Below are 20524 nucleotides of genomic sequence, written 5' to 3'. Positions count from 1 at the left end.
CTGGACTGGAAATCAGCTCAGAGGGCAAACGTGCTTGCCACATACGCCTCAGGAGTCTGAGTTCAAACCCGGGGATCCACAGAGAATAAAAATGGCCTCCACTCATGCACTGTGGCACACGAGCACACACACACACACACACACACACACTGATAATGATAAACATTTTAAAAATCCCCCGGCCTTTCTAACACTGTACTCGTCATCACAGGTCATTTGAAGAAGTCTCTGGTCCCAATCCACGTGTTAAGCCCTTGATATACATTCAATGGTGGCATGGAATATCTGTAGGCATATGTAATCAATTAGAAATGTAATCAATTAGAACTCAGTGAGGGGGGGATGGGGACTGAGGAAAATGCAACATGTCAGTCGTTGGGACAAAAGCAAATTAAAAAGCACGGCACAGAAAACTAATGTGACCTGGTCAGATGGCACAGCAGGCCAAGGCAGGAGAGAAGGAGTGCCCCACGGTCACCCTCTAACTCTACACATGCGCACGCACGCACACGTGCGCGCACACACACACACACACACACACACGCGCGCGCGCGCGCGCATTCAAGCTCACATGCATACACATAATTTTTTTTTTTTTTTTGAGACAGAGTTTCTTTGTGGCTTTGGAAGCTGTCCTGGAACTAGCTCTTGCAGACCAGGCTGGCCTTGAACTCACAGAGATCCGCCTGCCTCTGCCTCCCTCCTTCCTGAGTGCTGGGATTTTAAAGGCATGCTCCATCAATACCCAGTCACATAATTAAAAAAAAAAAAAAAAAGGAAAGAAAAGAAAAGAAAAGAAAAGAAACCAGATGTGGTGGTTCTCACCTTTAATTCCAGTGCTTGGGAAACAGGTGAGTGTCTTTGAGTTCAAGACTAGCCTGGTCTACATTGCAAGTTCTAGGCCAGTCAGAACTACAGAACTACCTTGGGCTGTAATCCACCCCTGTTCTGCACAGGACCTGCACTCATATGCACAGACCCACACACATATATTTAACAATAAAATACATCTTTAAAAAGCAAAGGCTTAAGCCCAGTGATGGTGGTGCATGCCTTTTAATCCCAGCACTTGGGAGGCAGAGACAGGCAGATGGATCTCTGTGAGTTGGAGCCTGATCTACAAAGCTACACAGAGAAACCCTGTTTTGAAAAAACAAAAACAAAAAAACAAGCAAAGGTTTGACCTCGGTGGGCATGAGTGACAGGTCTGAATGATGCCATCGGATGAACGGGCAGCATAGCGTTGTGTCTTTGACTGTCAGAAGCAGACTTCTTTTCCTGTTTCAAAGCTCACACTCCCTTTTGGGGCCCACCCACTGAGTTCCTGTTTCTTGAGGGAAGAGCATTCACCTCCTGCCTTTGCAGAGCACAGACAACAGATCAATCAGTTCAGTGAGTGCCCAGCTGTTCAGTTTACAGTGTACTCCACCCACATCCTCAAAATCTGAGATGCTCTATCACTCAGCAGGGCCCCTCCCACTGCCTCCAGTCCCTTCCTCTTTTAACATACTGGAGATCGAACCCAGGGTCCCACACATGCTGGGCAAACACCCTACCCCTCTCCAGTACCCTCAGCCTTCCTTCCGTCCACCTGCCTACCTGCCTACCTACCTACCTGCCTACCTATCCATCTACCTGCCTACCTATCCATCTACCTGCCTACCTATCCATCTACCTGCCTACCTACCTACCTACCTACCTATCCATCTACCTACCTACCTACCTATCCATCTACCTCTCTACCTACCTACCTACATACCTACCTATCCATCTACCTATCTACCTACCTATCCATCTACCTACCTACCTATCCATCTACCTACCTACCTATCCATCTACCTCTCTACCTACCTACCTACCTATCCATCTACCTACCTACCTATCCATCTACCTCTCTACCTACCTACCTACCTATCCATCTACCTGCCTACCTACCTACCTGCCTACCTATCCATCTACCTGCCTACCTATCCATCTACCTCTCTACCTACCTACCTACCTACCTACCTATCCATCTACCTCTCTATCTACCTACATACCTACCTACCTATCTACCTATCCATCTACCTATCTACCTACCTATCCATCTACCTGCCTACCTATCCATCTACCTATTTACCTATCTACCTACCTATCCATCTACCTATTTACCTATCTACCTACCTATCCATCTACCTACCTACCTATCCATCTACCTCTCTACCTACCTACCTACCTACCTACCTATCTATACCTCTCTACCTACCTACCTACCTATCTATCTACCTACCTACCTATCTACCCACCTACCTACCTATCTATCTACCTATTTGTCTACCTATCTACCTACCTACCTATCTATCTACCCACCTACCTACCTATTTATTGTTCTGAGACAAGTCTCATTTAAGCAGGGAATTGAGCTTAATATACAGCCCAAGCAGGAATTCAAGACCTTCCTGCTTCAGCCTCCTGAACTAGCTAGAATTACAGAACTGAGCCAGCAGGTCCTGTTTTCAATACAATACTTGGTTTTTAAAAGACAGGGCCTTGGGAGGGAGGGAGAGACAACTGGGATCAATATGTAAAATAAGAAAAATTATGTGTGTGTGTGTGTGTATGAGGGTGTGTGTGTGAGTGTGTATATGTGTGTGTGTGCATGTGTATGAGGGAGTGTGTATGTGTATGTGTGTGAGTGCGAGTGTGTGTATGTGTGTGAGTGCGTGTGTATGTGTGTGTGAGTGTGTATGTGGGTGAGTGTGTGTGTATGAGGGAGTGTGTGAGTGTGTGTGAGTGTGTATGTGTGTGTGAGTGTGTGTATGTGTGTGAGTGTGTATGTGTGTGAGTGTGTATGTGGGTGAGTGTGTGTGAGTGTGTATGTGTGTATGTGTGTGTGAGTGTGTATGTGTGTATGTGGGTGAGTGTGTGTATGTGTGTGTATGTATATGTGTGTATGTGTGTGAGTGTATGTGAGTGTGTGTGTGTGTGTGTGTGTGTGTATGAACATCTTTTCCAAGCTGCTGTTTACTTGGTCCTCACTTTGCATACCCTTTCCACTCTGAGGCCAGCACTGTATCACACTGGACCTCAATCAGTGACTTTATTCCTGTGAAAGACAAATCCAGTGTCCCATCCAAATCTGCACATGACTGTGAGAATAAACTGGGAATTTGTGAGCTACTTTTACGTCAGTGCACAGGGCCTCATGTAGCCAAGGTTGACCTCAAAGTTGCAATGTAGCGGAGGATGACCTTCATGCTTTCCGAGTGTTAGTATCAAAGGCAGACACCATCATTCCTTGTCCAGTGGTTTTAGTGCAGGGTCTTTCATTTTCGTTTTTATATTTTGAGACAAGTTCTCTATGGTGTAGCCCTGGCTATCCTGGAACTCAGTGGGTAGATCAGGCTGGTCACGAACTCGCTGAGATGCCTCTGTCTGCTGAATCCCAGGGTTAAGGGAATGCACCACAATGCCCAGCTAGTACGTGATATTTTAGACATTGCATGCAAAGCGTTTGTCTCGGTGTTATTTACAGAGGAGAAAATTAGAGACACTGTGTTTTACGCCCCCTGTGTTCCTGCTGCAGGCTCCTGCATTTCACTGGGCCAGTACCCAGGGCACCCAGGCCTTCACAATTGCTCCTTGTTGGCCTTTACATTTATTCACTTACTTAGGAAGCAGGAGGTTTACATGTCGTGACGCACCCGTGGGAAGCTAGAAGACGGCTTTCCCGGTGGGTTCTCTGCCTTTACCACGTGGGTCACGGGGATGGCATGCTACAGTCTGCTCAGCTTCTGATCTGCCACTTCATCCAATGTCAGTCTCCTAGTGGGTGGGGCGGGTAAATCAGTTGCTAAAAGGCTCTTCGGCCATGCCTTTAGAACGGTACCTCCTCTGAGTGGCATAAACCCTCAATGGCAGTGTGACAGAGGAAGATTTCTCACAGGCTTCAAGTCATTCATTCAAGAGAAACAGTTTTACACTTACTGTGTGGCAAGAGCGACCAGGAGCTCTTCAGTGCTGATCTGTCTCCCCCCAAGCCCTGTGTTTGCATCTTTGGTTTTGTATTTTTACACTTTATTTTTTTCTCTCTCTCTCTCTCTCCAAATCTGGTGACTGCTCGGTCCCCAGCGCGGCTCTCTGCGCCCTCTCCTTCTCACACTCATGTTTCCCCAGCAGCCAGCTTCTGCTTCTGCCGTCTGTCTTTCCGTTAATAGGGGCCCCGTTGTCTAAGTCACCCAGGCTTGAAACCTCAGCCGCTTTCAGCTGCTGTGCCCTTTACAGCTGCGTCACCACAGGCCACATCAGTTTCCCTCTCCTCCACTGGAGATGTCCTTGTTTCCTGTCCCTAGTGCTCGCCTTTTTCATAAACTTCTAACTTCCCTTAACCAGCCTCTCCAGGTCCATTTTACCTTCACGCTGACGCTAAGTTGCCTTTTCTTTTCTTTCGTTTTTTTAATTTTTAGACAGGGTTTCTCTGTATAATTCTGGCTGACTTGGAACTTACAATGTCGATCCAGCTGGCCTTGAACTCACAGAGATCCATCTGCCTTTGCCTGCAAAACCGGTGTGCACCACCATGCCCAGCCTCACATTACCTTCTTAGAGCAGTCCTCTGACTGTCAGTCTTCCCGTGTGCCCACACCCGCTGTTTTAATGCCTTCGCTTGCCTCGCCCTTCCAGCACGTTCTCCCCCTGTACCCTCGTGATATTCACACCCTATTCTGATTCTGCTTTGATGTTGCAGCCATGGGCTCACTACCCTGGATGTTTCCCCTTCCCAGTGTGGTTTATGGCCACACCCATAAGCTAGCCTCGAGTATGGCATCGAGTCTGCCATCCTCAGCTTCAAAATACTTTGTGTCTTAAGCTGGTGGCGTAGATCAGTGAGAGAACCTGCCTGGTGTGCATGACGCCCTCGATTGGATCCCCAGCCCGCCACGCGTGTGTGCGCGCGCACGCACACACACACACACACACACACACACACACACACACACAATCTTACCGCTACTTACGCCATAAAATCCATGTTTCTTAGCCTAGTATTCAAGGTCCAGCTTTATCTCCCATGATTCTCTTCACATACTACACATTACAACCACATGGGTGCAAAGCACTAGACTGCCCACCTTTGATTGCCCTGTGTCCTTGCTGTGCTTTCTCCCATCTCCATGTGTTCAAACCCTGCCCTAACCTGAAGGACTCGGCTCAAACGGTGCCTCGGTGGCAAGCCCTTTCCAGTTGCCTTTTTTATTAGAGTTTGTGTATTCTATTCCTCTCTAGAGAAAAGCACATTGCAAATAGTTTTTTTTTTTTTTTTAAGTGTGATTTGACTTCAAGATTGAGATGTAAATGTAACTTGGCCTAAGAACAGGAATGACACCCTTGCCTTTTCCTGGCGTTTCTAACACTTCCCCACCTTCACCAACCAAGTCCTGGCTTAAAGCAGAAACCCCCTTTTCCTACCTCCATTCTCTTAAAAGACTTCTTGCAGTGTGTTTGTGTGGGATGGGGTTTGTCCCCTGTTCCTCTCTGCCTTTTTCATCTTAGGCAGGCTCTCTCCCTGAAGCTGGAGTTTGTGAATCCTACACCAGGCAGGAAAGCCAGTGGGTCCTCCTGCCTCTGCCTCCCTCGGAGCTTGGGCCACAGACCCTGGTAGAGATGCCCAGAGTGCTGCATGGGTACTAGGATCCAAACTCCAGTCCTCTGGTTGCATGGCAGGCGCTTTTTAATTGCCGAGCCATCTCTCCTGTCCCTATTACTTCTACTTTTGAGTGGCTCAGGACAGTTTTCTAAACTATTCTGGTAAAAATATTCCTAATGCTCAAGAAAAGTTCCCAAGCTGGGCAGTGGAGGAGCACGCCCTTAATCCCAGCTCTTGGGAGGCAGAGGCAGGTGGATCTCTATGAGTTTGAGACCAGCTTGGTCTACAAGAGGTAGTTCTAGGAAAACCAAAACACAAAAACACACACAAGAAGAAGGAGGAGGAGGGAAAAAAAGAAAGAAAAGTTCCCTTTTGAACTTGATGGCCCTCAGGCCCTGCTTCTTTATTTTTTCCTGTTAACTTAACAGCATACTCACATATGCTTCTATTTATGTATTCATAACCCCGAGCACAGTGGTCCTGTGTGGTTTAGTCTCTGCATAGATGACATTCTAAAAACATCATCCAGTGATCCAAAAGTAATTTTAATTAATTAATTTGTGTTCTTAAAGAACACCTAAGAAGGTCGTCTTACAAACACAATGTGTTCCTCGGATCTTTCTCCTCCAGCTGCCAGTGACCTGGGGCTGACCTTAGGCCCTTTACACACAAGCGTGCACACACTCAGACTCTCACCACATCCTCGGGGCCCTGCTCCTCATCTTCCCCCTCCTCCTCAGCCACATATTCTAAATTGCTCTCTGACATGTGACTCAGCCCACTGCCAGCTCCTGTGTGAAATATTCAAGTCCAGTGCTAGCTGCCCCCATGAGCAGCACAGCGGGGGGGGGGGGGGTTGAGAAAGGAGAGAGGCGCGTAGCAGACACAGACACGCTAGTCACTCTTGCTTGTCTCACATCTAACAGAAACTACAAAATGAGAGAGACAGAGAGAGCCTACAAATGTGGAGATTAGAGGGCAACTTGTAAAAGTCGGTTCAAGCATGATAACCTGAGTTTGATCCCTGGGACCTCCATGACGAAGAGAATCTGCACTTGTAATCTGTATACACACTCTCTCTCTCTCTGTGTCACACACACACACGTACACACACACACATGTACACATACACTCACACATACACACACATGCACACACACAAATAATAATAATAATAATGTAATTTTAATCATTTAAGGCTCTTTCTGGCTAATCCTAAATCAGACAATTTGCTCATTATTCCTTTCACCTTTTGATTTTCAAACATGTGGCCCTGACTTGACTTTTTTTAATCCAGCAGTATTTAATGAAAGCCACGCCTGTGTACAAATGTACGGTAGAGGCTTGAGTTGATAGAGGACTCACCCTTCCCTGGTCCAGGCAGATAGAGAACTTGGGGTACTGTGCTGAGTTATGGCTGGGCAGCTGAAGGTCAGCCTATCCTCCAAAGATCTCAACTGCAAGCCGGGTGGACCGGTTATTTCCCTCACCCTGAAAGGTCTCAACCTAAACCATGCCACACAAGTCTACTGACGCACTCTTAGCTTTTCTCAAGGGTTTCTGGCTCCTGACCCCCATAACTCTAGCATGTCACAAATGCTCTGAGTGGAACCCTATCCTACCGCCAGGTCTCCACCAAAGGACCTGTTAGTTTCCCTGTTTCTTTGCAATGTCTCTTAGCAGTGGGAACCCTAGATTCAGAACTCCACTACCACCATCCCCTCCAACTCAGAGTCAACATACGCCCTTAGGGTAAATGACGCCATCATAATTCCCACCTCTGTCTAGAGTCTTCCTTCTCCAGAAACCATTACTATGTCATTAAATCTGTATTCCTTAATCTAGTATCCAAGGTCCAGCTTTGTCTCCCATTATCCCCTTCACATAACATATATTCCCACCAAAGGAATGAAGAGCACTAAATTTCTCCACCTTTTCTCATCTCCATGTGTTCAAATCCGTGACAATTCCTCACTACAAATGGACTCTGTGCCCAATCTAGTTTGTCTGGCTATCCCGGGAAGCAGAAGCAGCCTACACTGACCTCAGAATGAAAAAGTTGCCCTGGCCACAGGATCATGTAGTCCCCTTTGCCATCTGGCTCCATGCACAGCACATTCTCTAATCCGTCCCGTCCGTCCGTCCCGTCCGCCCGTCCGTCCCCTCCCTCCATTAGTTGATTGTGGTTTTTCACTCTCAGGTGAAGGTACAGGTCAGTTTGTTCACTGCTCCCTCTTCATGAGCAGCTCTTCTGGACAAAATCCATGCTGCAATAACCAAATTCTTGCCCATTAGTACGAACGTGCCAGGCTCCTCAACGGCAAATGTTGTGTAACTTTTCCAACTGCATTTTGCACATGCTCTAGGCCTTAGCAATCCTGACTTTTTTTTTTTTTATTTCTGTCTTCCTCAAAGATTATTTGTTTTATTTGGGTATCTTACTTTTATCAAAAAAGGTTTGCCCAGTCCTTTTGAAAGATAGGTATTCCCCAGTGTTGTGTGACACCATTTCTTGGGACACATGAACAAATATCTACTCATCCTAGATAGGAAACTGATAACAGACCAAAATAAGTACAGATGCCACCAAAGTCCAGTTTGGTGAACCAATGAGTTTGGTTGGAATTACTCACAAGAGCATAGGCAAGGAGCAGAAATAACTCAAAAACAACCCACCCCAACACCTGTGAGCTCACAGAATCTGGAAACATGGCCTGCCTATGCCTCTTCCATGCAACTAGACTGGTTTCTGCTCCTTCCAGGCAGCAGCTTCTTCTGGGTCTCTTGTAAGCATCTCTTCTAAGCACCCTTGTCTGAGGGTGTCTCCCAGCAGTCCTTACAGTGAGAGAGAGAGTGTGTGTGTGTGTGTGTGTGTGTGTGTGTGTGTGTGTTTGAGGGAAGGGGCCTAGTGAGTCTGGTCAGTTTCAGGGACTTCTGGAAGGGTTTGAGTTACTTGCTTCTTGAGCTTAATGACTACCCCTGAAGAATGGAGTGTTCCCCTCCCTTAGAATACCCTGCTGCCACACTTCCTTTGTGACATCCTGTATCTTAGGGAGCTTCCCTCCAAAATGGAAGGTTTTACTCTCAGAAAAAAAAAACCACTACATAACATCCACCAATCTCATAAATTTCATTCCTAGGTTAATCCAGACCCCTGGAGTCTGCATTCTTAATAGTATCCTTCAATGTTTTACAGACATATATCTACAAATTACCCAGTTGTTTTTAATTTTACAGCATAAGACACAACTAATAATTAAATACATCTTAATTTTAGGGGAAAAATGAGAGGTCTCCCTACATAACTCTTTCTGGCCTAGAATTCACTAGACCAAGCTGGCCTTGGATTCATAGAGACACACCTGCCTCTTCCTCTTGAATTCTGGAATTAAACATATGCACCATTATGCCCAGCTAATTTCAGAAATTAATAATTTATTATGCTGACTTTGTACCTAACCCAGTTCCAAGTACCTTACAACTATTACTTGGTTTTTGTTGTTGTTGTTGTTTTTGTTTTGTTTTGTTTTGTTTTTTATTGCCCTAACCATCCTATGAAATAACTGAAAGGAAAAGTATCAGCTCAGGACCCCCCTGAGGCCAAGTTCTCAGCGAAGGAGATTTATTTGCCCCAGAGGGACAGAGGGCAGGAATAAGAGACAAACACAGGAGACAGAGGAGGAGGGAGAAGGAGAAGAGGACGGGAAGGAACAAGGGAATGGTGGCAGGGATATTTGTCCCTCGGCACAGACTGCCTCTGGATAGGGAGAAGACAAGACATGGCCATGGGCAAATGGGCAATTATAAAGGTAAACTGGGAAACCCTGTATCAGGGTGAGGTGTCTAATTTTAATGGGGCATGCTAGATAGAGGAGACAAAGGGGATCTTGATTGCTGGACTTTGGCAGTCACCCTCAGGATGAGACAATGACCAAATAAGGGAGTGGACCTTGGTGACTAGCTTTAGGAATGTAATCTAACAGCTTTTAGCAAGGCGGAGAGAATGGGGGAGAAGGGCTCTGCTTGCCAGAGCCACATGCTCCGGAGGGCTGGTGTCCCTTCAATGAGAGCCATCCCTGTCTTGCAGCTGAGGAAGCTAAGTGCTGAGAAATGGTGGAGTCAGGACAACCCAGAAAGCGTGTTTCAGGTCCCCAATTTTAAGTCGCTCTGCAGCTACAGGGAGTTTGTTGTCGTCATGCTAATTGCAGGTAGTCTCTGAAACATATCAGTTACTTGGTCATATCCATCCAAGGCTCCCTTACTGTTTGTCGGGGAGGGGAGACCGTGGGGTATTTGACCCTGGCTTGGTTATTGTCCAAGTCCTAGCTCTCTCCTCTAGCCAGTCTCCTTAACTCATTATTTTGTCTTTGTGTACTGCTGCATTTTTTTTCTAAGTTTGCATAACAATGTCATGAAATTTGGTAGGGAATAAACACACAAGTAAATAAAATTAATTTTTTCCAAGTCTTTATGAGATGAATCCACGCATTGCCAGGAAAATGTTCTTCCGTTTCCCGAAGCCCCGCTGTGAAGCCCCAGTTACGCTGCTAATGACTCACTTTCCAATTCCTCATTTCTCTGACAAAGTCAGGTCTGTGTGAACTAGAAAAAGAAATGAAAACGCCACCTAAGTCTTTCAGTTTCCTACTTAAAATGTCAGCGTCTCTAGAGACACATTCTGACTTTCCAGCCCATGTCTACTCTGATTGGCCACAGAGGTGACAGAATTCCAGCCGGGATGTGTCCGGCAGGAGTCTGAGCACTCAGGCAAGAGGGCTGCTTGGGCTGGGAGTGGGTGGGGAAATGGAAAGTCCTTGGCTGTACAGGCGAAGAGTCAAGACCAAATTCCAAGCTGAGCGTGGGGTGATGGCAGGTCAAGAGCCTTAAAAAGGAAAGAAAAAATCAGATAAGATGAGGGCAGAGCCTAGAAGATGAAGGCTAGCACGGGGTCACTGGGCCTCCTGTGATCCAGCCTGGTCTACTTCTCTTGCGTTGTAGTCTACCTTTCACCCAGCTCCTCTAGTCTCCACCCCAAAGGCAATAGTACGTTGTTATCTGTTCTCCTAATGTCCTGACGTCTTTCCCATGTCCACACATTGTGCCCTTTCCTCTTCCCTCTCCCACCTGACAAAGTGTTATTCACTTTTCCAGGTTCTGCTTAAATGCCTTCACGGTGAAGCTCTTCCCTGCCCCCACTCGTTTATTTACCTGTGCGTTTGTCCTTCCCATCCTTGTGACGGATGCCACCTCTTACTTGGCCTTCACAGCAGCAGTAACAGCATGAATTGCGACAATTGTCACATTGCTGTTTTCTTAAATTGACTTCATAAAGTACGGCTTCCCCTGTGCCAAACTGTTGATATACTTGCTATCGTCGTGGATGCCTCCCCCATGGGGTCATGCCCAGAATCCCAGCCTCCTAAAAGGCCTCTGGTCCTCCGTGCATCTCCAGTACAGTCCTGCAGACAAGAGTTAAGACCAGAGAGGTTTGTTTCTGCGCTCGGTAGCAAAGTGTCTGTCTTAGTTAGGGTTTCTGTTGCCATGAAGAGACAACGTGACCACAGCAACTCTTATAAAAGAAAGCATTTAATTGGGGCTGGCTTCCAGGTTCAGGGGTTTAGTCCCTTGTCATCCTGGCAGGAAGACAAGCTGTAAGAGAAGCAGCTGGGAGTTCTGCTTCTGAGCCCACAGACAGGAGGAAGGGAGAGCCACTGGGCTGGCTTGGGCTTCTGAAACCTCTAAGCCCACCCCCAGCGGCATGCTTTCCCCGATAAGGCCACCCTACTCCAACAAGGTCAGACCGCCTCCAACAAAGCCACAACTCCTAGTCCTTCTCAAGCAGTACCACTCCCTGATGACTAATCATTCAAATGTGTGAGCCTGTGGGGGCCACTCTTGTCCAGGCCTCCACAGCGTGCTAACTTTCGCCACTGTGAGTTAGAATTGTGAGGGGTTTTGCTGTTAATTATTTTCTACTTTCTCCTGTGATTATGATTACCCTCAATTATGTACATGTAGAAGTATGTAGCTTTATTTTCACATATTCACGAATCCCCATATCACGTGGCAGAGACTACTCAGCTGTGATAGACAGGATACAGAGAGAGTGACAGAAAGTGAGACCCAAGGCAAGATCTAACTTCCAAGGACACTCTCCTAGGTGACCAAGTTCCTGCAGCTAAGGTTTCTAGCTTCTCCCACATGGTCCTACCTACTGAGGACCCAGAGTTCTGCACACAGTCCATGGAGCCATTCCTGTCCAAACCACGGCAAGAGTATTGGATGCCATAACAGTTTCTTCCCTCCTCCTGGCTCCTTCTTTGCCGGGATAAGAGAAAAAGGAAATGCTAAAGAAACCTGATTTCCTCCGTGTTTCCTTCCAGTTTCCAAAGGCCCAAGGTGTGCTTAGCTTGTAGTTTCTTTTGCTGGATGAACTATACCAAGGAGGTGCATCTCTCACCACAGGCAAAGCTAACCGGGTGTTTTGTCCCTTCCTGTCCCCTGCGCCTCAGAAACACCTCACTCCGCATCTGGTCATGCTTCACTGTTCGCTCACTGTATTTGTTCCATGGCCATCACGCTGATGACAGACCAAGGCAGTGCTGGCTTGTAGGATTAAAGTGTCTACCTGCTATACCAAATCCTTGCCTGCCCTCCTTGCGGGATTTGTGTCAGTGCTGCCTTTACCCCTGTCAGCCAGAGGTCAGTAGCCATACCCTCTTCCTTCCCTTTGGCATCCATGGTGAATCATTAAGCTCTAACCAGAAGGAAGCCAGAACAAGTGTGAGTAAGTTAGGAGAGGATGACCTTGCTCAGACTGCACTTGGAGTATGTCATGCCATTCAAGCCTGCCCCGTCCACACCTGCTCTGAAGAGAAGGAACACACTTGTAAAGTCTAAGCCACATTCTATGGCAAAATCTCCAGTCATAGTGTAAACATAGACATCTCTTCACAAACTGTATATTAGCTATCGTTCTTGTCGATGTGAGCAAATACCCGACAAGGAGAAACTTGAAGGAAGAGACGTTTACTTGGTTCCCACAGCGTGGTGGAGAAAGTGGAAGCCAAGGCCACTTCCTTGGGCTAGGCCCCACCTCCCCAAACAGCTCCACCAATCGGGGACCACCGCAAATACATGAGCCTATAGGAGACATTTTACACCCATACTGGAATATCTTCCTTCTAGTAAGTTTAGCATCTAACGCATGCTCTTTCCCTTAGACCCAGCCGAAGTATAAACTCAGCAGTTATCTATGGCCATTAAGCACTGTTCCCCTTGAGGACCCCAAAGGCTGCTGGTTTTGAGACGCCCCCAGGTAGTGCTTTTTCTCAGCCTCAGATACCTGTGGGGGCAGTTGGCCACGCCCAGCATAAGCACAATTGCTTGTCCTAACAGGCCAACCGATCACTTAGCTAACATCCTTAGACCTGGGCCCTGGATCTCATGCCATAAACCCCTACCCAGGAGATGCTGGAAATCCGCAGTTCCAAACAGGAGCTTTAAAGTTCAGCTTCCTTCCTCCTCACTTTCTGCAGATGCTTCTGGGAATTGATGACAAATTAACATTGTCATCTAATACAGACATATTTATTTCTCTTCCAGAGCTTCTGACAATTTCTTTATGTCTCAAGCCCGTAAGTTCTGAAACATTCTATAAAATTCTTTCAGCAGCAACAACAAAAATATAAGGAATGGGGGGGGGGGACAAAATAAGTCTTCTCAGTCCTGACCATAGCAGAGACTTTTGAGGCTGCTGTCCTTTGTACATACCAGCTAACAGAGACTTAGACGTTGTCTCAGACCTGCCGACTTTGATTGAGTCCAGTGTTCCAAGGTGTTTTGTGTGCAACACACAGAAATTCTTAACTAGCTCATGGTGTAGCATGTATGACTCCTCTTTAATGATGCGCTCCAAGAAACCACATGCCATGGCCCCTAGCTCATTGCCTATCTCATGCTTAGTCAAGTCTCGGGCAGGTGGTTGACATCATCGGTTTGTTTAGCATTGAGAGGTTTTCTAGGACACGGGACAATCGTTCCTAAATATAGGCCAGTCAGAAGAGTGGGTCACGTGAAGTCTTAGACAAACATCCTTTACAAGCTCCCCCCCCCCACTCTATTATAAATGCCAAGAGGACACAGAGTATATCTAGTACACCTAGTAAGTATTCAATTAAAAAAACATTTATATGTTTTCATCTATCTTCATCCAAGATCTTATTGATGAGGTACCACACTTTCAAAATTATCAGCCCATGACTGCCAACCACAAGAATAATCACAGATTTTCTACTTGGACTTATGAGCGGGTTCCCTGCCCCTTGCCAGAGGCCACCGGACTCCGTGGTGCTCTGTGCTGCATGGTTTGATGGCACTAGTTAAGATGGCAGGAGCGTTCCCTCTTCCCTCCCAGCCTCCAGCAGGAGTTAGATGCCTTCCTGTATCTCTCCCCCTCGCCTCACACAAAGCACTGATGGCCCCTTTCCCGTCGTCTTCCCAATAATGCTAGAACTATAGAACGAGCAAGGGTTTGTTATTCCCTGTCTTGTGTAACTGGGAAACTGTTAAATTTGTGCCAGATGCGATTAATTGTCTCTGCCAGCAAGAGAACATACCTTACCGATGACTATAACCATTCTGACTCCATATTTCTTGGAGATTTGTGGTTTTCCTTGGAAAGGGACCATAGAAAGTTGCCATGTTTCCATCTCTCTCATCAAAAAGAGTGTGCCCAAAAAACCGTGTGTAAATGCTTGTCTCTTCTCCCTGTCTGTGTGCTAACCTCTGCTGTCTCCATGGCACGTGAAGTTCACAGAGACACTGCCCCCAGGGTCCAGCACTTCACTCTGTCCTCTGGACTGGCTAGGTTGATCTCAAGGATCCTGTCCCCACCCACTGTCTTGTACTAAAGCTTCCCCTACACACTTCCTCTTTCTCTTCTTGCTCTCTGCAGGCTGCTGCAGCATCTTCTTAAACCTTCCCTGGGGATTTCAGGGGCATCCCTGACAGTCGCCCTTCCCATCCTAACTGCAGTCAGGGCCACCACCAGCACCAAAAATAAGACTTGATGCCCGGCAACACCATCTATACCCCTCCCTTTCAAGACGGTCGCTAAGAAATAGTGGTGGGAAAATAAAATGTTTACCTAGCATGTGCGAGGCCCTGAATTTAACCAAAGAAATTAAAAAGAAAAAGAAAGGGAGGCTGTGAAAATTACTCAGTCAGACCCAAGTTTGATTCCTAGAACAACTCACATTTGAAAAAACCAACCAACCACACACACACACACACACACACACACACACACACACACACACACACACAGCTCCATGGTGGATCCCTGGGGCTTACCAGGGGCTTACCAGATAGTCAGCTAGCCTACTTGGTGAGTTCCAGGCCAAAGAGAAACCCTGTTTAAGAAAACAGGCACATGAAAAATGATACCTGAAGTTGTCATCTACACAGGGGGGGAGGGTAGAAAGAGAGAAAAAAGAGAGAGGGAGAGAGAGAGGAAAAGAGAGGGAGAGGGGGAGAGAGAGAGAGGGATAAGAAGAGAGGAAGAGAGACAGAGAAAGAGAGAGAGGAGAGAGAGAATTATAATTCTTGGAGCCAGGCTGGAGTGAGTTCTTAGATAATCTTGTCTACACAACAAAAGCTCATCTCTGGGGGGAGGGGAAGAGAAGGTGTGGCTTAATGTTATCATGTTCAATTTCAAAAAAATATATTTAGAAAGAATTATAATTTTAGAAAGAATCATTCTTTTGTTTGTTTTTTGTTTTCTTGAGACAAAGTCTCACATATAGGCCAGGCTGGCCTTGAAGTAGTGGATCCTCCAGCCTCCATGTCCAGAGCACTGGAATTAAAGGGAAATACCCCCACACCCAGCTCTAAAAAAAAGGAAAAGTCTGACATAGAAGAGAAGGTTCATTGAGTAAAGCCACTAGCCATGCAGCCCTGATCACTCAAGTTCAATCCAAACACTCTACTCATTTATTATTTTTATTTTATTTTATTTGTACGGGTGTTTTGCCTGCATGTACAGCCAGGGCCCACTTGGGTGTCTGGTGCCCATGAAAGCTAGGAGGATTGGACCCCTGGAACTGGAATTACATGTGGTTGTAAGCCACCATGTAGATCCTGGAATTGAATCCCAGTCCTCTGGGAGAATAGCCAGAGCCTTTAACTGCTGAGCCGTCTCTCTAGGCCCCTGCTGCCATGCATCTTTAATCCCAACATTACTAAGCAATACAGGGATGGAGGCAGGAGACCTGCCCAGAAGCTTGTGGGTCAGCTAGCCTAGAGTATACATCAGAGACAGAGACAAATGTCCTGCCCTGCCACAACAAGGTGGAAGGCAAAATCAAGTCCCAAAACGTGTCCTCTGACATACACATACCATAGCCCACATGCATGCCTGCGCGTGCGCGTGCGCACGCGCGCGCACACACACACACACACACACATTACATACACATAACATATACAAGAGTACCATTTATCAAGCTCCACGCTTAGTATTTAATATTCTATCTGTAGTGAACCTACTTCAAGTTTAAGAACATTTCCTAGTTTGTGTTTTTCCTGAAACCTTTTTGTGTGTTCTCTAGAGCATATCCTAAACCAGGCTATTAGAAGCTCCTCTCTTCTAAGGACCAAAGTGAATCTTCCGTTGGGGTTGTCCTCAAAACAAGCCAAAGACTGAAGATGTGTGTTCTTGTTGCAGAGAAGAGACTGGCTGCTGTTGGCCAGAGGGGAACCCCAGGTCCCCAGACACCACCAGAATGTCGCCGCCAGCAGCTTCTATGTGATCACGCCATCTCAGTCTCTCACACTGCTGGTGAAGTTGGTGGCCACGAGGGAACTCATGCTCCCGGGGTTCTTCCCCCTACTATCTGAGGGCCCGCCTGAAGACAGCCTGAAGATCATGGAGGCAAGTAAAGCCTGTGGCTCAGTGTCCTGTTGCTGTGCAGAGACACCATGAACAAGGCAACTCTTAGGAAAGAAAGCGTTTGACTGGGGGCTTGCTTACAGTTTGAGGCTTAGTCCGGTGTCAATATGGCAGAGAGCATGGCATGGTGGCGCACATGGCATGGAGCAGTGGCTAAGAGCTACATCCTAACCCTCCAGCAGAGAGACACTGGGCCTGGTGTGGGCTTCTGAAACCTCAAAGTCCACTCCCAGTGGCAAACCTCCTCCAACAAGGCCACGCCCCCTAACCTTTCCAAAGTATTCACCAACGGGGCCTAAGCATGCAAATATATGAGCCTAGGGCAGTCGATCTCATTTATACCACCATGCCATGGGACAAAGAGAATGGAGCTTGAGAAGGGGGGGAGAGAAATAGGGTCATGAGGGAACAGGCAGGGAGCAGACGGGGCTTGTTACGGCCATCAGAAATAAAAGCAAAGACGGAAAACGAAGTGGGAGGAAGTCACGGGCCTGATTAGGGCAGCAAGGTGAAAATTCACTGAGAAGCGAGCCTGAGCTGAGGGATATAAGGTTTGTGAAGGGAGGGTTGAGGGGGAAATGGGCCTTGGCATAGGCAAACAACTGGGAATTGGGGCCATCCACCTTAGAGCGGATCCCACCGACATGGGCACATGTGTAAACATATGCAGGTACAAACCTGATTCACATGAGTGGCATGCAGGTGCTGTGAAGGAAAAGTGTCCCAGAAGGAAAGGCTGGCAGCAGGCAGGACAGGGGTCCAGACAGGAAGTCCAGGACAGGGGTCCAGACAGGAAGTCCAGGACAGGGGTCCAGACAGGAAGTCCAGGTCCAGGTGCTGGATTTGACTTGTTTAGCCTGGAGCGCCCTTGGCATAAGCCAGCCATCGTGGCCCTCCTCCCCTCTCCTCCCCTCTCCTCCCCTCTCCTCCCCTGCCCTGGAGAGGAGACCATGAGGCTTCTCAGAGCAGAGGAAGGGATCAAAGGGCACAGTGGGAGCCACAGGAACAAAGTGATGGCTAGATGGAGATGCCCAATGGGACGATGTGGGTGGATTTTCATGCCAAGGGTTCCCTGTGGTGTTCCGGGACGCGTGTGCCAAGCCTGTAGACAGATGACAACGTGCCTGTGGCCGCACCTGCGCATCTGTGTGACACTATCTCCCTGTAATGTGTGTGTGCCTGCTTGTGCTCTGGGCTCTGCGGGGGGGGGGGGGGGGGGAAAAAGTCTGAAACTCAGATGCAAAGAAGCCGCTGGGCCAGGAGGCAGGGTTCTTCAGCATCCCTCCCTCCTCCTCTCCAGCTCCCCCTCTCTGCTCTCCCTCCCCTCCTCCTGTGTGTACATTCTGTCTGTCCTCCCCTGGCCCCCAGGATGGGCTGGGACGGGGGGGGCGGGGGGGGGGACTACATTCCCTGCTGGCTGGCGGCTGAGGAGCAGAAAGGACAGAACTGGGGATTGTGTGGTCTGCCTGGCAGCCATGGCGATGCTTAGAGGTGGGCAGGGTTGCCACGGGTCCCTCGGCGGGTCTCACTCCAGGGCCAGCGGTTCCTGGCACAGGATGTTGCGGCCGGAAAACCCAACTACTCAGGAATGCTGGGCTCCAATGCCCTCCTTCCCTGCCCCTCACCTCAGGCTGAGGACTCCCTGTTCTTGTATTGAGGACGGGAGTGTCCCTACCCTACACGTAACCGAAGATGCAGCCTCCCTCGCCTCGACACTGGATCCCTTTGTACCTCTCCGGGAGTTCCGGTTTCTCTCAGAACCCAGGGACACTGCCAGGGGCTGGGGTTAGGGGCTTCAGGGTCTGTAACCACCCGGCGGGCTGCGTTCCATCTCCTTCTATTCCTTCGCCTGACACAGCACACCCTCCTAGGGCAGAGCACCAGGACTCATCCACCTCAGCCTCCCCCAGCCTCTCACATACTCAGGTCTCTACAGGACATCTGGTGCTCTGTGACCTGGAAATAAAGTGCCCCCTCCTCTCCTCAGAGCGCACTAGACAGCCTGGAGCTGGGGCCCACCTACAACCCCCTGCACGTTGGGAGCCACCTCTACTCACATCTGAGTAGCACCCATGCCAAGCCTCAGGGACGCCTGTACAGCAGCTGGGAGAGCCGGGGCCTTAGAAAGGTACCTGTCCCTTGTCTCCCCCACACCCCTCCCTCAGTTAGCCTCCCCCACCCTGAGTCCAAGGGAGCCTTCCATCTCCACCCTGCAACAGCACACAACAAAGAGAGTGGCCCCCTCTCCATGGGTGGAAAGGAAAACCAGGCTGAGGAAGGAGAAAGAGCAGCTGAGGTGGGCTCATAGGAAGGGAGGTCATCCCGAGACTGGGCTCATGAGGTAGCAGTAATAGCCCAGACCGACCTTGAACTTGCGGTCTACCTGCCTCAGATACCTGGGGGGAGGGGGGAGATATGGCTCATGCCATCACACCTGTGGCTTAGCTATTCTAACTGTGGTGTTTATAACTCTTAGTCATCTTACTAGCAATCTTGTTAAGCAAACAAGCCACACTGGAACTACAACCCTATCTTTGAGGGAAAAAAAGGGGGGGTGATGGGCTGACAGGGAGGCAGGACTAGAATTGCCTAAGGGAAGGGAAAGGAAGGTCTCTAAAGCAGCAGGCGGGCGCTTGCCAGGCTGTCAACAAGAGCTTCCGATCTGCTCAGTCTTCCCAGCAAGGCAACCAAGGGAGACACAGAGTACAGCAGAGGAGACAGACCTGGACTAGTACCTCAGACAGGCTGCGGAGAACAGGCTTCAAGCCAGAAGCCAGGCGTGGTGGCTCACAGCTGTAATCCCAGCACTCAGGAAGCTAAGGCAGGAGGGTTGCTGTATATTAGAAGCCAACCTAGGCTGCAGTGAGAGCTGTCAAAACAAAGGTGGAGAAGATCAGAGGGAAACTGTGTTTCTAGGAGCGTGGTCTACTAATCAGGGTTTCCTTTGGCTCAGTGGCTTTTCCTGGTTTCCCTGTAAATGAGCGTTTGGGAAAACTTGTATTTTTGTCTCAGCTAAAATTGCAGAAGTACGTTTCTAAACTCCAGAAGTAGAAGCAATGACCAGATGCATAGGAGCAGAGTCCAGCATGAGGGCTTGGTAGGCAAGCCGACAGAGAAGGCACCCACCGGGCAAGGAGATGATTCGGTAGAAGCCACAGCATAGGGAACTTCAGTCAGCACCCTGGGTCTTCAGGGCGTCGCTCCAGGAAAGAGATCTGGGAAGAAATTAGGACCAGAGCCCAGCAGGGAGCAGTGACAGGAACTTGGGGGCTGTCTAGTCTTCAGCGAAAACTGGTTGTTCTTTGCAGGCTGGACAGTCTCAGAGCAACCGAGTGCGAGCCACCATGGTACCCCTGCCAATGGCCCCAGCCTCCGGTACGGCTCCCAAGATGTCAGCAGCCAGCAAAGCTCCCTCGGGAACCTTCCTGCCCTCTGATTCAGAGGAAGAGTATCCTTCGCAGACCTGAGTTCCCAGCGCCAGGACACAACCACACCACACAGACTGAGAGATCTGCATGCATGAGCTCAGGCTAAGAGACAGCCTCTGTCCCCGTACTGCCATTGCCCAGCTCAGGGCTGAAAGCAACACACCCAGGTCTGTCTTTTGTCCAGCGGGACTCTCTTTCTCTTCTGGTTCATTTGATAGTGTTGACACAAATAATTAAATGCCCAGTAAGCCTCTACCATTGTTAGGAGCATTCCTAGGCCAGAATTTCTTCTTCCTGAAGCTCTTTGCAAGAAAGTGGGTGAGGTCAGGTCATCCTTGGGAAAATGCAACTCAAGAATAACGACAAGGTTTTCACAGCTCAAGGAAAATCAAGACATCAGGGCCTGAACCCGCGTCCAGAGAGTTCCCTTCCCAGACCACCCACAGAGGTTCCCTTCAGCTTCTGTCTCTCAGTACCTGTGAGCAAGCGAGTGTAAGTTGAGAGGCAGGATGCTGTTCT

At 48.5% G+C, this 20524-nt stretch overlaps 1 protein-coding gene across 1 annotated transcript in view; it reads left to right on the top strand.

Moving 5' to 3' along the window:
• M1ap (meiosis 1 associated protein) overlaps positions 1 to 20107 on the top strand; it is a 54379-nt gene extending 34272 nt beyond the window's left edge. The window contains exons 7-9 of the mRNA XM_051203174.1: positions 16353 to 16559; positions 18565 to 18705; positions 19886 to 20107. Coding sequence (XP_051059131.1) covers positions 16353 to 16559; positions 18565 to 18705; positions 19886 to 20044 — 507 coding nt within the window. The 3' untranslated portion in view covers positions 20045 to 20107. The remainder of the gene's footprint in view (positions 1 to 16352; positions 16560 to 18564; positions 18706 to 19885) is intronic.
• The last annotated feature ends 417 nt before the right edge of the window (positions 20108 to 20524 follow it).

This window comes from Phodopus roborovskii, unplaced genomic scaffold (assembly GCF_943737965.1).
Source record: "Phodopus roborovskii unplaced genomic scaffold, PHOROB, whole genome shotgun sequence".
In the NCBI taxonomy this organism is placed as follows: domain Eukaryota; kingdom Metazoa; phylum Chordata; class Mammalia; order Rodentia; family Cricetidae; genus Phodopus; species Phodopus roborovskii.
Note: the sequence above shows the minus strand (reverse complement) of the source record. Positions and strands in the feature narration are given on the sequence as shown.